The sequence below is a fragment of the Falco rusticolus genome, chromosome 8, assembly GCF_015220075.1.
Source record: "Falco rusticolus isolate bFalRus1 chromosome 8, bFalRus1.pri, whole genome shotgun sequence".
Taxonomy (NCBI): Eukaryota; Metazoa; Chordata; class Aves; order Falconiformes; family Falconidae; genus Falco; species Falco rusticolus.
This window is the reverse complement of record NC_051194.1, coordinates 37,309,054-37,326,848: the sequence shown is the minus strand read 5'-3', so window position 1 is coordinate 37,326,848 and position 17,795 is coordinate 37,309,054. Positions and strand designations below refer to the sequence as shown.

The 17,795-nt window shown below is 40.2% G+C and overlaps 1 protein-coding gene across 1 annotated transcript in view; it reads right to left on the bottom strand.

Annotated features, from left to right (window-relative positions):
• CNTNAP5 (contactin associated protein family member 5) overlaps positions 1–17,795 on the bottom strand; it is a 295,991-nt gene that overhangs the window by 30,644 nt on the left and 247,552 nt on the right. Inside the window, exons 17-19 of the mRNA XM_037398285.1 lie at positions 17,577–17,795; positions 11,452–11,691; positions 9,691–9,915 (exon numbers count right to left, since the gene is read on the bottom strand). Coding sequence (XP_037254182.1) covers positions 9,691–9,915; positions 11,452–11,691; positions 17,577–17,795 — 684 coding nt within the window. The remainder of the gene's footprint in view (positions 1–9,690; positions 9,916–11,451; positions 11,692–17,576) is intronic.

Genomic DNA, 17,795 nt, shown 5'->3' with positions numbered 1-17,795 from the left:
TGTAAGGTGTTAACTACACCACTGCATCCACCCTCAACACTCACCTGGGCTATAGCTAAAAGGGAAAATAATTAAGGAAGGCACCAATTAAAAAAAGGATGGAATATATCAGCGAGGCTACTGATGTTGCTATTATGAGAAAAAAAAAATATCCCAGAAAGTAATTTTAAGCTCATATAGTGGAAATGTTTTCTCATTCCTGATTGCAGAACAGCACATGACAGTTTTCAGTCATCTCTACCACAAAATACCTCTCTGGCAACTTGCACAGCTTCAGCGTGACACTGTCCCTCTTCATAGCCTAGATACATAAAAATGAATCTCCGTTTCCTCGGTTAGGAGCAGCTGGCTAAGAAACCTGCTCCTTAATTAGCAGCTTCTCCCCAGGGATATTTACTCAGTAAATTTACTCTTCAGTGGAAGTGCCGCTGGTGATTTGAATGAACAGGGCCCATCTCTCCAGTGTTCAGTGGTGTTTAACTAAGGAAGTACTTGCACATTTTTCAGAGGTGACTCTTGCTATTTGTTTTGCATGGAGAAAACAAAAAGGTGAAGCTGTTGAACATGTTTGCTGATATGATTACTCAGCTATTGCATTTGCTTAGGTGACACTGTTTAATAGGGTTTAAAAAAAAAGTCAATCCCCCCAATTTGAATGCCTCCCACTCTAATGCTTGAGACATTCAGGACTTAAGAATTACATGCAGGCCATTCTGTACTAACAAAACCCACTTTTATGTTGCATTTCTTCAACTTGGAAAAAACCCACACCCCCAAAAGGCCCTAAAGGAGCCTATCTGGAAGCACATAACCTCAGTTCACTTTACAGTCCTGCTAGTCAGCTGGAGCCAGATTGAGAATGTCACTTAAACATCAACAAGTGTAGCCAGCTCCCGCATGACTGACAAATGTGTTTAACATTCGTAGACATCTCATTCCCACCAGCAGCCAGTTGGCTTAACATAGGCTGACCAGCAATTAAAAAGGAACTGGCAGATGCTTCTTGCTCCAAAGCTAGAAAATGTTGCAAGTCTAAAAGATGACCCAGAGGACCAAAGTCATAGAGCTACCATGCACATACCGAGTGGCTTAAAGACAGGGCTTATTCCAGCGATTTTAAAGGGAAACTCATCTAAACAAAACAGCCCACGTCCATGCCGAAGTGGCTGGGCCTAAAACGGGAATAGAACTAACTCATGGATGTGGGACAATACTAAACACTGTCTCTCCAGTTTAGCTTATGGGTAAGCATACACGCTGGTGTATTTGTGTACCCTGCAGGTGATGGACAGAGCCCTGCCACAATTTGGGATCTACCAGCTTGATGACAGCTGACAAATTGTCTTCCTTCATTGTGTCACAGTTTATCTGTTGGTGAAATAGATGAATGTCAGCATCCTTTGGAAAATTACATAAAACCTCTGGGTTTCAGTGATTTTAAAAAATATTAGTCATTATCATTATTGCTTTATTCCTAGTTACTTCTTTCTGGTGAAGGAACTGATTGCTGTTTCTTTTACAAAGTGATGCTACATTAATTATCTTTTTTCCCCCCGAAGGGGGAAGATGAAGGAAGGAGCTGAGGGCATCAGATGCAGTTAAATCTCCCTGAAATTACTTGCTTTCTGATGGTGAGATTTATTCTGGTAAATTTTAATCTGTACCTTTTTTACACATTTTGTGGAATTTTGAAAGTCACCTCAAGACCCTTAATTAACAAAAGCTATCTGTATGATACTCTTCAGTCTGCTGCTCAGATCTCTCCCCCTGTCTTTTAACACACACTGGATACCATTAGCCTACTCATGGTAGGCTACATTCAGTAGGCCCTATGGTTTACTCACCTTTGTATGTGGAAGAATCTTACCTGGCTTTCATCTCACACTGTACTTTTCATTTAAGAGTAGTGTAGCAGCCAGGCTGGCAGGAAGAGTTTTTATTCTTTAGCCAGTGAATGAAATAAAGAGTATCATCCTATGAATTTTATCCCAAAAGTTCAACCTGGCTTTGCAAATTATGCATCTTCACTAACTGTGTGAACAGCTTGCAGGCAGAAAAGACTGAGATCCTCTGTTGTGATACCCCGAGGAATTCATACTAACCTGCCCTCACCAAGATCCTGGCTCATAGATTCCATTCTTTTCCTAATATCTTTCAACTGTTCCTGTTTGGGTTTTGGCAGTACAAATACCTGTTCAAGCAAGGACTTGTTTCACACTGACCTAACAAATAACCATAATGTTCAGAATAAGAACATGGAAAAAGCAGACTGAACAGAAAAAAAAAAAGCAATCAATTTGAACACTACATGATGTCTGTGGAAGAGAAGAGCTAGCAATACTGTTTTAAATAAAACTAGAGAAGAATAATCATACGCTTCTCTTCTCAAACCTCCTTTTTGTTCTTGACTCGTAATAAAGACATCACAGAATTTGTGGGTTAATGGTTTTCTGAGGTTAATGATCCTTGTTTGTGTTGAGCTTTACAGACACTGCCTGGCTGGTCACAAATCTCTGGGAAATGTTCTGCTCCTCTGACCAGTAAGTCCATCTAAGCACAGCCTGTTTCATAGGTTATGTCAGCTCTGTCACTGGAGAAGTTGGATCCTTTAATCAGTGATCCCCTCCTGATTATAGCAAACTCTCAAGGGAAATCTTTGAGTTTCATAAAAAGCCATAACCATTGGCATACAAAGAACTGACTTATGTTCTTAAGTCATCTAATGGAAAAATTAGAGGAAGGATGAAACATTTGCTTAGTAACAATCCTAGTACAAGAACCATATAATGGTAGCATTATGATGAATTTTTCTGCAGCAAAATATGTGCTTATATCCATATACTTTCACTACTTCACCTTCAAATGCATCATACTTCTGCAATCTGTCACAGTATCATAGAACGGCTGATGTTGGAAGAGACCTCTGAGGTCATGCCATCCACCCCCTGCCCCCCACTCAGGCAGGGACACTTAGAGCTGGCTGCCCAGGGCCATGTTCAGACGGCTTTTGAGTATTTCCAAGGATGGAGACTTCATAATTTGCTACAAGTTGTGTCAGTGCTCAGTCATCCCCATAGTAAAAAAAAGTTTCCTGACCTGCAGACAAAACCTCATGTGTTTCAGTTTGTGCCCATTGCTTCTTGATTGGCCTTGAAAAGCCATCTGTCGGCTCCCTCAGCACTCCTGGGTGCACCCTGCCAGGGCCCATGGATTTATGTATGCCCAGTTTGCTTAAGCATTCCCTGATCTGATCCTCTTCCACCAAGTGTACATCTTCCTTGCTCCAGACTTTTCCCCTGGTCTCAACCTAGGATTCCTGAAGGCAAATCTCAGTCATAAGGATTAAGGCACAAACACCCAATTTCATCAGAGAGGGACAAAGTCACCTTTTCATTATCCAGCCGGCATAACTTGTGTGTTATGAGAAAAAAACACATACTAATAGGGACACTACGAGCAAGATAGAGAAGAAAGTTTCCTTGGACTCAGGTTTTTTTCAAGTAGTATTATCTTGGGCTTTGTGCTGTTTGGAAACAGCTACAGTGCTCCAAGGCAACACCTGAGCCAGCAGTCCTACTGGGCTACAGCTCTCACTACACAGCTCTCATGTCCACAACACAGATAATTCACAATTTAAGAATAACTGAAAAGTTGCTACTATCAATTCTCAGGGCTAAACATTTTGGCAAAAATAGTTCTAAGACTGTAATTTCAGAATTATTGAAGAGCATATATGTATCAAGCATCTATTTAAACATAGAAGTTTGCGACCTTCTGTCCTTCCTCCCCACCCTTTTCAGGACAGCTCCACAGAAATCCAACAACAAAAATGACTTTTCAACTGCAAAAAGTGAGCTAGGAACTGATGTCCTCTAGGAAATGAACACCTCCTCCAAGCAAATGGGAATGTGTGCCTTCTTCCTAGCTGATTATTTGCAGCCAGTGGTCTGGGGTTTTATGCCAGATACCGGTGAGTTCAAAGACAGTCTATATACATGCAGAGCACAGATCAATTATTAATTGCACGCTCAACCTTTCCTGCTCAATGTAATTCAATTATAGTTCCCTTGTTTTTCCCTTGTGGGTCTCTAGAACATCTCTTGACCCTTCAGTATGGCAAAATAATCTTCATAAGTACAAACATGTCCATGAATTCAGCTAATGAGGCAGATCTTTCAGTTCTCTCCTCTTGGAAAGCAGATAAAGAAATCTGCCGGTCCTTGGCTGAATGTTGTCGCTGCTTCTCCTTTCCAGTTAGTTTTGCATACTTAAGAGATTTAGTGCCATATGCTAAAACAAACAAAAAGAGCTGGGTTTGGGTGCCAAGTTCACCTCTTCCTGCAAAGACTTTTTAGTGTTGGATTTGAACTGAGAACTCTAAGCAGCATTCCTATTTTCTGTGACGTGTGCTTACAAGCAGAGAATCACCCAAGGCACCAGAGCTGTTATACCCACAGGAGTTTCTCTGTTTACATAAAGACACTGGTTGGGAGATCTGCCATCCCAACCCTATTTACTCACAGTGCCACAGCCAGCTTCCCATTTACAGGCCATGGGGAAGATTTCTTTTACATTCACCATTCCCACTCAGACTCTCACCGGCCCCTCACTCAGTAAATAACATAAGCTTTCAGGGCCAACTACAACAATTGCTTGAAGTTGTATTTAGAAGATATATAGTCCTATCTGCCATATGAAATCACGTAATGGCTGTGAATAGACTGGGGTTGCCCCTCAGTCACTCACAGACAGTTGCTTGAAAACTAGTCTCCTCAACAAAGCTGTCTTCTGCACTTCTGATCTGTTAAAAATAACTGTACCTGAAGCTTGGCACTATTTTCCACTTCAGTCACATAAATTGTGCAGGTTGTTTAATGGGTGTTCGAAGTCTATGAGCCAGAAGGTGCTCTCAAAAAAAGACAATAGTGCTAGCAATAGTATAGCCTTGAGGGTCTTTCTGCCACAGTTATGTTAGCTACGTGGTACCCACATCCCAAAACATAAACCCGCAAGGTAGTAAAGCTAAAGAACCAGAAAAATCACCTCCAAAACCCACCTCAGTGTTTCAGTAAGTTTTCCACAATTATTTTAGTTTTGCCCCACTGAACTCCAGAGCACACAGCGTGAATGGAATCAAAAGATTCTTTGTCTCGAAGATTGAACTAGATTTTTTACCTTTCTTTCCAATGAATGACAATAGTTTGGGGTTTGCTTGAGAAAAGTTGCTGGAAATGCAGCTCAACAGACTTGTAAAGCAGAAACAGCAAGGAGAATTTACATGTCTTCAACAGAAAGGCTACTTCTGACTTAGAGACAGGAGGAGCTTACAGTAGATTTCTAGTTTATTGAAAAAAAAACAACAACCCACCCAGTAGCTTCTCACTGATGACATTGGCTTATTTTTTGTACGGTATTAATTCAGCTTAGCTCTATTACAGATTTTGTTTTCTTTTCGCATTTACTTCATGTGTCAACTGATTTCAAGACCTTATAGGACAGGGCAGATAGGACTTGATCTAGGTCCTGCTATTTAGTGAGTATCAGAAACTTAACAGAAGAATTACTCAAGCTGCTTTCATTTGTACTTTTTTTTTTTAACTATGTTTTTTCCTTCTCTTTAATCTTTCCTATGCGATTTCAGAGTCCTGCTTTACAAAAGATTTTGAGAACAGAGCTCACTGTGATGGCAATAGGTACTGGATAGAAACAAAGAAAAAAATACTGAAATTTTTTAGTTTCTTATGAGATCAGATAATAAATACAGATAAATTTTCAATCGCTGTTTGAGATTCTATCTCTTTTCTTCCATCTGGCTATCTGCTGTTTTTCTGGATCAGGTATTGTATTGTTTCCACAGAGAAAGCCAACAACATGGAGAATCAAAGACTTGGGAAAACATTTTCTAGACAATATACTTCATCATATTCATATAATATTTAATTATTTGCAGGGGGGGAGGAAGAACAGAGCATGGAGAAGCAGCAACAGTTTTTCTCCCCCATCAATTATTGTCTTTAGGGATTAAGACAAAGATAATAGTGCTAAGGTACTGGTAACTTGCTGAAATCTCTGTAGATGCAAAAATGTACAGTGAAAATTTAGCCTGGGAAAGAAAAAAATACTACTTTCTTTGCCGTAGCTTCTCATGATATCAAAACCTTCTGTGGACTGACCCACTGAAAAGGCTAATTAGAGATGTTTACCCATTTTCTGTAGCTTAGTAATGAGCACTATAACTTGAATTTTCTGCAGCACTGATATTAAAAAAGCACTGTCAATTATTACAGTACTGCTAATCTTTTAGATGTGGGATCAATGGGACTATGTGAGCTTTACATACCACATATGTATATATCTATATACACATATAAATGCCCATCTATATACATGTACACATACCCATCTATATACAATGCATACACATCAATGTACATGTGTAATTTGAAACTCCATGGGTACAATATTAAGACTGGGGAGGACAATGCTAAGTTATTGCCTGCAATTGTCAAAGATTTAGAAGCATAACTATTAACTAATGGCAGAAAGAATCCCTAAGTCATCTTTAAAAACATCAGCTTTTGAAAACTTACCCATAAGCTGCCAGGACATGAGCCAATTGATCAGAGGCAAGAACAACCTTGTGATATAGATAAGTTCTTTGGGTGGGAACCATTTCTAGAAATATTAGCTGCTAGATCCTGTTGAGCATCTCGTTTTATAGAAGGAGGTAATCAGTATAGGTCTAGAGTTGTATCTTCTACATTGACGTATGGTGGTACCCAACATCTGTCATAACTTTTATCTCCTTCATGAACCACCTGCCCTCTAAGGCTCCAAGCACTGCAGGGACCTTGTGTGTGGACAGCATTGATCTGGATGGGTGAAGCCACAAGTGGGCATGTGGAGATTTTATTTCCTTTCCCCGACCTGACACTGGCCTGTTTGATCTCTAAATGAATCATTTTACTACCACAATTCTAGTGTCTCAATCAATACGTACTGTATGTTCTGATGATAGGAACTTCTTTACAGACTCTCAGTACAAAGTGTATTGGCATTAAATATGATTAAATTAATTTTACCAAACCCAATTGATTTTACAGGTAATATTTCACACCTGACTGCATTAGACCATAGCTGCCTATACAAGTTCACTTTCATATAAACCCCTTTTAATACGGTCTAACTACGAATAACCCTTGCAGACACTTTCACTTCTTTTATGTTAAATATTTAACGCTAGAAGTCTGAAGTACCAGAAATATTCTTCTCATTGTCACTCTTATTAACTAATAATTTGCCTAATTATTTTGTGGCTAATAGAAAAAAGAAATAACAAGATACACAAGTAGTAGCTTGAAAAATACTTACAAAAGGTGAAGCATTAACATAGGTTGTTCCAGCATAATTTCTTAACAAGTGGAAAGGGTCTTGGGGTTATGGCAAAGAATACTCCTGTTCACCTCTCAAGTGAGAATGCCCATTCCCATTTCACCAGGAGCCTAACCTTTATTTAGCCTATCAGTTATCCAGCAGGGACCTGCTCAGGTCCTACTACACACTGCCAGACTCAGCAAGCTTCCTTGAAAATGAGCCAATAAAAGAGACGGAATCGCACTCCCTTTTAATGCTACAAAGGACATTGTTATTCATAGTCCAGTAACTTTATGGCAAGCATAAACCTCTTGGAGGAAGAAAGAGTAACATATCTCAACATTATTTTCATTGGAATAATTTCAATTCCAACAAGACCAAAAAATAAGAGGATAAGAGATTTTTAAAAATTATTACATTTGGGACAAAAGGGAAGGAATATACATGCTGAAATGATTGTCTTGAAAAAATGACACAGTAGCATGCACAGATCAACCCTGAAAGTGACTTTCAGGAGTTAACTAAGGTCAGCTCAGGAGTTAATCAAGGTCAGCTAGTTCTCTTAATAATTCTTTGCACATTCATAGTGCAGAGTTTTGGAGCCTGACATCTCACCAACCCTCTAAACTACTGTTATCTTCATTTTACAAGCAAGTAAATAGAGATACAAGTCTGAGAAAACCACCGTTGTTTCATTTGCCTGAGTGTGCTGAGAGCTGCTCTACCTAATTTCCAGAAGCACTGAGTTTCTATCTCTATCTGAACCAAAGCGGAGACCTGCAGATGGTGCAGCCACAACGCAAGGCTTATCTCTGCTCCCACTGAGCTGCTACAAGAGATGATCCCAGTGTCCTAATCCCAACCCCTTTCGCAATCACCATTAGAGTCTCCCCTTCCAGAACTTCACAATTATAGCCTGCTTATGATTGTACTCCATCAATAAAAGTCAATTGGCTCATGTTTCTAAGGTCATTTTACACTACTCTGGCAGCAATGAAGGCGCTTTAAATTGATATTACATTTCACTCACTTTAGGGCTACTTTTGATTGCCTCAGTGGCATCAAGAGACCCAAGTGTAACTGAGAAGCAGATTCCAAGGTTTCACCCTCAGCAGGAGCAAACCTCTGCCACCCTGGAGCTACACATTGGAATATTCATATTTCTGAAAATCATAATCACTTCCCTCTGAGAGCAAAGCAGAGATGGAAGTCTGGGACTGGGTGGGAGAGGAAAGAGGGTTTCCGTAGTAGTCCCACCGCACTGCTGCACCTTTGGTTAGGGGAGATGGGTCCAGACTGATACTGTCCCAGCTGCTCCTCCCAGGGATTTGGATACTCATCCCATACCAGCCTGAATGCTAGCTGCATGACATAACTAGGAGATAAACCAGTGCGAAGCCCATCCAGATAATAAAACTTCTTTTTTTTGTTTCCCCCTTATAGTTTCATTTGATGGTACTTGAAAGCTTACCTACTTTGGAATTCACACACTTTCAGAGTGGTCTGGGTCATTGGGTCAAAAGTACATATTCAACCACATAGCATTAACTTTCTATTGTTCTGCCACAGGCTAGAGACTCACCAATACGCTTACTCATCACTTCCAGTGCTCCAGTGCCTGATAACTCTTGAATAATTCAAACATCCCCATTTGTCTAGGATGATGTTTGTCTGGAGTGAGTTTTCTGAAAGCATTGCAAGAACTCGGGAGCCAGAATCTTACTGAGAAGACATAGGGACTAAACCCCTAAAATCTTTACATGATTTCAAGAACTCCCCACACCATGTGCCTTTTAACAGAAAACAGATTTACAGGTCGTGTTTTGGTCAGTGAACCTAGAAAATGTTGACATTTTCTGGCGCTTTAATATTCAGGTGTGCTAGCCATACTCCATTGAAACAACCCAGTGAAGAGCAATGCAAAAGGTTAAACTGTACTATATTTCTGCACCGAGTGCTCTTGTACATTCATGGTATTTCTCATTCCCTTACCTTGGAGGCCTAATGAATCTCAGTGTGGAATAAATAGCAAGGAATTGCTATTGTACGGTCTTACCAAATGAAAGTCAAAGCACATTTTAAGCCCCAACAACATGATTATTCAAAGACTGAATAGGCAAGTGTGGCACCGAATGCCAAATAAAGGGATATAAATAAAAGTGATGGCCATTTGCATGAACTGAATACCATGAAGTTGATAAAGTTGCAGACACAGAAATGAACTTAAATCAGTGCAGAATTCTATATTATTCTCCCAAAAAAACACTTAACACAGTTATACTGGTGTCCCTTTGGTAGCAAATCAAGAGCACTTACCATTCTTGGAGAGGATCACAGCCAAATATTCATGAAAGTAGGTGTTGATGTACAGCAGAAGGCTTGGAGTATGCGCTGTGAGAAAGCTAAATGCAATATTTTCCTTGGACATGACAGCATCCGCATAAATGGCAGAGCTTGGGGTACTTGCATTTTTTGTGACAGGATAAGGTTCTTGGAAAATATAGGTAATGGAAGTGCCGGCTTCAAATACTGCAGAAACCTCTGAAAGCAGATATACACCAAGGGAATAATTTCAGTTACTGCATTTTCAGATCCCCCAGACAGGCATGGACATGAGGTGACTGTCTTGGAAGCAGACAACTGCTCCTGACCCAGCTGACATCACTGTTCCTTGGTTTGGACAAGCAGCATGTCCTTCCTTACAGTCTGTCTGTCTGGCACAGAGAAGGACAGTGTATGGGCACAGGCCTCTAAATTCAGCTATTTAAGTGCTGGAATCAGATCTCCACAACATGGAACAGGCCAAAATGTCTGTCAGCCAAACAAATGCCCAGTTCACCATCTTCTGACAGCCAACAGGTAAGGCAGTATTTTGTCTTGCCCCCGCAAAAGACAACATATTTGTGCTTTCCAGTCTCCTGTTTAAACAAAGTCATTATTAAAGCAACACATTGACTCAAAGAAAGCCAGTCCGGGAAGCTGTCTTTGGTAGCTCCAGAAGAAGAAAAACATCTACCTGTGCATGCTCAGATCCCAAGAACTTGTGTCTTCAATAATCACGGCATAGTCTGGCCATGAAATACAGGTGTGATAAAAGCAATTTTTTCTAATGTGAGGCATAGAGAAGTCAGGATGGTGATATCTTCAGCTACAGACCAACTGCAAGTACTTTCCCCAGTAAAGCAGCTCCACCTCCACAGCAGCATCCCCTAACAGGGCACTGTGTGGTTATTTGTTACACCTCTAATGGCACTGGTGTCAAACCCTCAGCTCCTGCTAGTGAGCACAGCTCCGGTACAACTAAGTGGATTTACACTGGCAGATGATGTGTCCCACTCAGTAACCCTGCTGCGTTTGTGAGGTGAGGGGCAGCCATGGAAATTAAAACACTCACATTGCACCTTGTTGTTATGGAGCAGGAGTTTTGCCAGTTCCTTCCACTCCCAAAGAGCATGCTGTATCTACATTGGATCTTTATTTGCCCTGCTCCTTTTTCTGGTCTTGGCAACATCTCCTGTGAGCCACCAGAAAGGTTCAGTGAGGACACATTCACCAGAGACCAAACCATGTGAACCATTTTTCTCCTGAATATTTCATGCTTATTTTTAAAATCTCTTAACATTTGGATGGGTTGTCACAGGAATGGCAAAAACCCATAAGATGACTACCTCTTTTTGTCACACCATTGCCCCAAAACTCTGTAAAGAAAAGCTCTGAAGATTTTGTTAACGTGGATGAAGTTTAAAAACAGGCAAACTAAACATTCAGACATGGGCAGGCAACTGTTATGAAAAATTTCAGCCCTATTTGTTAATGACTTACCCAACTTATATGCAATTGAATACAGGAATCATAGTGGGATATAGTTGGTAACTTTAATAGTACAACTATCAGCATTTTAATTTCTGGGGCCATCACTGAAATCCACAAAAGGAGGTGTTACAGCCTGCTTAAGAGAAGTGCTTAGTAATGCTAAAGGGACAGCTGATATTAGAACTTCTCGTAATGTGGGGGACACAAAGCTGACAAAGATGAAACTGTGCTGTAATTCAGAGACCCCTAGGGACTTTGGCCCACCTTCCTTGCAGAAAGGTCCTTCGTAGGCTGAGCTGGTACAGTCACAGGAGTAACCATTATACTTCTCCACACACTTTCCTCCATTATGGCACAGGTTACCGTAACTGCTGCAATGTCCTGGACATCCAGGTTTAACACCAGGTGTCATTTTAGCTCTCTCTTCAAGGTCAAGTTTCTGCCCATTTAAATGCAGAGATCGAATGCACCCCAAAAAGCCCTTTTGTCTGGAAGCTGTTCCCCCTGAAAAAGAGAAAAAAGGACATTCATTCTTTGGTGAGTGTGCACAGTAATCAAAGTCCTGAAGTCCAATCCAGAGATACAAACATGAATCCATGATTTTTTTTAAATATTATCTATTACATCAATGCATACAGTGGTAAAAGATGACAGATGGACAGCCCTGGAAACTAGAGGTCTCTATTTATCTTTACGAAAGGACTAAAAAGCTGTATGTGACACTTTTCTTCTTGTCATTCTTCTCTTTCCCGCCTTATCTACTGCCCTGTCTGGCATTTAAACTGCAAATTCATTTGGGAAGAAGATTAGCTTTGTTATCGTACGTCTGCATATCATCTAATACATGAGAAACCCAAACCTAAAATGTTCTTTTTTCTATTTGTTGCCATAGTACAAAGTATAAATAACACCCTAATCCCAACAGCAGGTGAGTTACAAATGCTGATGGGTCCAGATAGCAGGGATGAATCATGTTCAGCACCAGACCTGCTGGCTGAAGGAAAATGGCTTGAGTCGGAATTTATGCATGACTGCCCAACCTGATGTTGCATGTGAACATTTGTTGTAGGCAAGAAACATGAGTTCACGTCACAGTTGTGTTATTTATTACAATTGTTAAAAATAACTGCATTTCTTTCTAAAGACCAGGCCTGTATGGATATATGCAAGAAGGCAGTTCAGTCACCACCAGCTAACTACTTTATCTGCCCAATGAAATAGCTAACAGTATTACAACAAAGACGCTTTTCCCATGAGAGGTAGTCTCTGAGAATAATAATGACAAATGTTTGAGTACTTTGTGAAAACATCACCAGTTTTCTTATTGTAGGTTTCGTTTGGCAGTTGCCAATGTTTTGCTTTTGAAGATACTGCAATTTTGATTGCTGCTAAGAAACCTCATTCTAGTTCATGAGTTACCAGCCTTTGTAGGCCCTGAAATGCTAGCTTCATTGGTGACTCTCTCGCAAAAGCAGTATGAAGTAACCTTTCCAAATTATTCTTCTGTAGAAGTTTGTTCTATATCAAAGTGCATGAGATAAGAGATTACATCTTTCGATAAGTACCTACAGAAGATCATCTGTTTTTTCATAAATTAATTAAAGCAAGACTTCTGCAAACTAAGAGAATGAAGCAACAGCATTAAAAGCAATCTCACCAAAACCCTACTGTTCCGTGATACTATTCTAGCATATTTTTCTTTCTGGTACACTGATAGCAAAAATAGTGGATTTGAATTAGAGTAATTGAACTATAGATAGTATGTGTGAGACAAGTTTATTTCATGCTAATTTTATGATGCCTTTCTCAGAGAAACAAATATTTTCAAATCCTTCTTTAACCCGCTCTTTTTTTGAGGTGAGCAAATGTTAGCTTACTTATTTTGAAGGTCATCTGAGCACAAGAATCAGGCCTTCTGCATTTGCTGCACTGTGCACACAATCCTTTTCTTTGGAGGTTTTGCCCCAAACCCAAACATTCCATACAGAATTTCCAGTAATGTCCAAATAAGTAGAAATGTGATTTCTCCCTCTAGGGTTACTGGTTACTCTGTTGTTGTTTTTTTTTTTTTTGCATGGGAGGGAATCACAAATATTACAAGGATAAATGACAGTTCCCTTGCCTCTTCTCCCTGCACACATACAAATCCCACCTGTAACATTTAAAGAATGAGTACAAACTATTGCTAACTATCCCACAGATGTCATATTTATTGAATACCCATATTCTTACTGCTTGCTCTCTAAAGCACTTTGGAAAGCCATATAAAGTAAATTTCTCACTCTTCTCCTCTTCTAGTGCCTGGAGAGTATAGAGGTTAACAAAGACCATCTATATGGTCCTAGATCCACAGAGTATCAATTAAGCAAATCTGTTTATTAGCTGGGCATTTATTTGGGCAGCGTCATTCAAATGACTAGACCTAATCTTCGAATACATTCCTGCAAAACAGAGAAAACCTGAAAACAAACAAACAAAGCTCTTCCCCAAATTAAGCATCACAGATTCTTCCTATTCTAAGAGGCCTGTGTGACTAGGCAATTTCATGGATGTGACCTAAATGTTTTGATCAGGAAAACAGGTTTTAGGATAAAGCTCAGGACCGTAAACACCAAGGTTAAAGGTGTTCGTTGTTGAGTGGAAGTGACAGTCAAATGAGACATGTTGTGTTCAGCAAGGTATTTACGCAGCTGAATTTTACTGAGAAGCCTTGTGGCGAGGAAGAGAAAGTCTGAGAGGAGGGGGCAAGATTCTTACAACTGAGTACACATAGTGTAGCCTGGTAACACAATTGGCTAAATAATTAACATTCTATCAATGAATTGAGGATTTGCTTTAAAAAGCAAAGGACTTTTTGTTGGTAAGAGCTGGATTAGGGAGGCTTAAAGCAATGTGAATAAGTATTAGGAGCATTCTTGCTTTATGTAACTATATACAAAGAACAGGAAAGGGCACGGGAGCATGAAAATCATAATTATTATTATTCAGAAGTAGAACTTGCTATGGTATTCCTCAGAAAAAATCCAAGTCACACTTGTTGGTCTCAAACTGAAATTTGTACAAAGCAGTCAGGGTACACAAGCATTATTTCCTCCTCCTGGCCTCCAGAATATTCCAAAGTGTCTACAGGTTCCTTTAAATACAGTAACAGTAAACAAATTATGTGTCTTCTTTTCCTCTCCTTCCTTTTCTCTGTTTCCCAAGGAAGTTTCTCAGATATTGATTCTGGAGTATGTTGCATTTGGACTGTCTACAACAAGACAGAGGAGTTTCACCCAAGAATTCCTCACTTTGCTCTGAAGACAAAATCAGGAACCGAAGGACTTAACTTTGCTAGTCTTAACGTACCAAATGAGGCACAAAAACTTCTGATCAAGGCTTTATGCATCAAATTAACTTCTTAGCTTTTTATTTTGCTTCTCTGGTGTTACCAGTCTGACTGCAAACCTTGTTCTCAAGGAGGTCTGCAAGGACTCTTTTCCCTCCCCTTCCCACACTGGAGTGTTATGGTCATGCCTCCTCCACTAGATAAGACAGTTTCAGCTCAGACTACACCATGAGAAGAGATGACGGCACACCTCCTCCAGGACCACAGGGATATACCAGGAGCCAGCTGCACCACCCAAAAGGATGTCACTCATCTTGAATGGTGAAAGTAACTGTCCATTGGAAAGAATGATTTTTGTCTGTCCCTTCAAAGCAAGTAACATGCCAAACGAGCATGTTGCTGGGCAGTTCAGTGCAGCTGATATTATCTAGCCTGTACATTTGTTTGGAGTTTGCTCCTTCAGCTGTAATATTTTTAATTAACAGAAGAAACATAGCCAGGTGTAAGGATAACCATGCTGTGACTGAAGATTACAAACCAGCCTAAAGCAGCCAGATACCCAAGACCCACAAACCCCCCCCCCCGAGAAACGGTTTTCGAACTCTTTTAGGCTGCTTTAAAATCCAAGCTTGTTTGATTTTGAGTGTACTGGCAATGAAAAGTCATTTCTCCCCTCCACTTTGCCCACAGAGAAAGCTACCACAGGAGCCTGCCACATAGAATCATTTAGGTTGGAAACCCCTTAATCACTGTCAGCATGCAGAACGCTGCAGAAACAAATATCTTGTGGATTATAGGGGGAGTGGTGAATAATATTATGTGCTGATGCTTCTTTCCTTTTTACAATGTCGTTTATGCATTTATTTTTCAGATGGGATAAAATTCACTCTGCATGGCTGAGGTATTAAATCAGTTGCTTCCTATTAGAGAATGGAATGAGACCTTCAGCAGAGACAACTAATGCCACATCTCTGTGTTGCTGGACTTCTGCCACCTTTTCCTGGAGCACACCCAGGGACAAACAGTGTCATAATCAGGAGGCTGCCCAGGTTTCCATCTCTTCTGCTGCTCTGAGGAAAAGTCAGGAAGTCACAGACAGTTTTGGCCTTCACTGTGGTAAAGGCATGGGCTGAAAAAACACTCCTAAAAAATTAGGTTTTCAGTCCCTTTTGTTCAGGGTTCAGTAAAAGTGTGGATGGACAACTGAATGCATCTATTTACTGCACAATGAGAACTTTTCACCCCTTGGCTGAGATAAAGTAACTATGTCCTAGAGTTCAGTGTATATATTAAGTATAAGCAGAGAAAAATTTAGGTTGGAAGTCACTGCAGGGATCAACTGGTCCAACCCGTTCCTCAAAGCCCTGCTATATTTAGACGAGGTACAGATTCACTTATCCACCAAAAGCAACTTGACCTTTTCTGCACAGCTGCTACCCATCCACTCAGTCCTTAGCTTGTATAGATACATGATGCTAATCTGCTCCAGGTGCAAGGCTTTGCATTTGTCTTTGCTGACAAGGGTTCCTGTTGGCACATTTCTCTGTTGTGGTCCTTAAGTACCATGAATTTCCATGATGCAATTCATCGATTATGTCACTTCAAAACCACCATGAAGTTCGTGGATGTAACCTGTTTATTTTTCTGAGGCAGAGAAGCAAGCTTATAGGCAGATGTGAGATGGTAAGCAGTAGATATAGATGACTTATGATAAATCCATCGTTTTTACTCCTTTAAAAAGACACAACCAAAAATTTGCAAAAGTCTATCCAGTCATTAAATTCAGTAATTTTTTTCTAAATGGAAACAGTACCTTGGCTAGATTTCTCTGATGTTTCTAAGGTGTCTAGCAGCCCAACCCCACTGCCTTCAGGCCTGGCCTCCTGTAGAACATGTTCTTAGGATCATATTAGCATTTGAGAAACAAGCGATCAGCAGCATGCTTCATACTAGAAGACAGAAACCTTGCACTGTGAGTGTTAAGCCTCCCTTCTGTGAGTTCTTCACTGAAACTTCCGCTGGCTGAGTCTATCAGAGATCATTTTACGTATAAATCAACAGCTATGCGGGAAGGACTCCTAGCCATTGATGCAGCTATATCTATTTATTAGATTCATTCCTTATGTACAGAGCCCAGTAATTACTGCACACAAACACTATAAAAAGCTCATATAATAAATACCCCAAAACCTTCTTAAATCAAAGGGTGTAGATACACAGATAAACTTTATTAAAATGAATTGACAGATTGAGGTTTGCTACAGCATTTCAACTAAGTAAGAGAATCCATTTTAAGGAAAGAATTGGTAGTTACCTGAGCGACCCTGAATAAGAAGCAGGTTACAACCCACTCCATCACTGAGCGGATTACTCAGAAAGACAGTGTTTGAATATAGACAAGGGAGAAGTCCCTTGGTAATCCCTGATTATATTCTCAAATACAAGCTGGTCCCAATTTAGATTTCATTTGCAAGGGAGATGGGGAAACAAACTATATGCAAACAGAGATTTTTAATTTTTTTTTCTTTTTAAAATTTTTTTCCCTTTGAAAGATCACTGTCAGTTAAAATAATTGTATTTGCTTTGACTGTGTTCATTGTTCTCTCACACATGCACGCCATGGCCAAATAAGGGTCTTGGCAGACATGCCTGAAGGAACAGACTTTAAGACCATATTGTCATCAGGCTTTGCCCCAGAAACTTATATGACAAATTTGTGCCTTTTACATTCCATCTAAAAAGAGAGATCACATTTCCTACAGCAAATTACACAGCCAGAACTGCACAAGAAGAAATACTATGAATTCGTCAGCAATAAATATGTTTCAAGCAATGTCAGACCCTAAAACCACCATCTAGTATAGTATGGTTAAACTATGGTTAGCGCTTTGAGTGTAAAGGCAGTAGTTTGGGTTAACTTTATGTTGCCTGTGCAGAAGTGGAGGAGGAGAGAGCAGAATTACTTCACCATATGCAAGCTCAATGATAAAACAATAGCATTACCAAGGTACGGACATAGAAATACTGTATGTATCTACAGAAACTCTTATATGGTCCTTACCTACAAAGAGCTGGCTGTTGAGCTGTAAGCGGAAGTGCCCCTCCGCAGGTGCCTCCAGAACCTTCTTAGGGAGGTTGTCCACCTGGAGGGAGGTTTGCTTGAGGTTCCTCTCTGCTCGCACGTAGTGCCACTGGTTGTCATTCAGGGGTGTGGGAGACTGCACGGTGGCTTTTGTGGGGCCATTCCCAACATCTATGGAGAAGGTGATCTCTTTGGGGG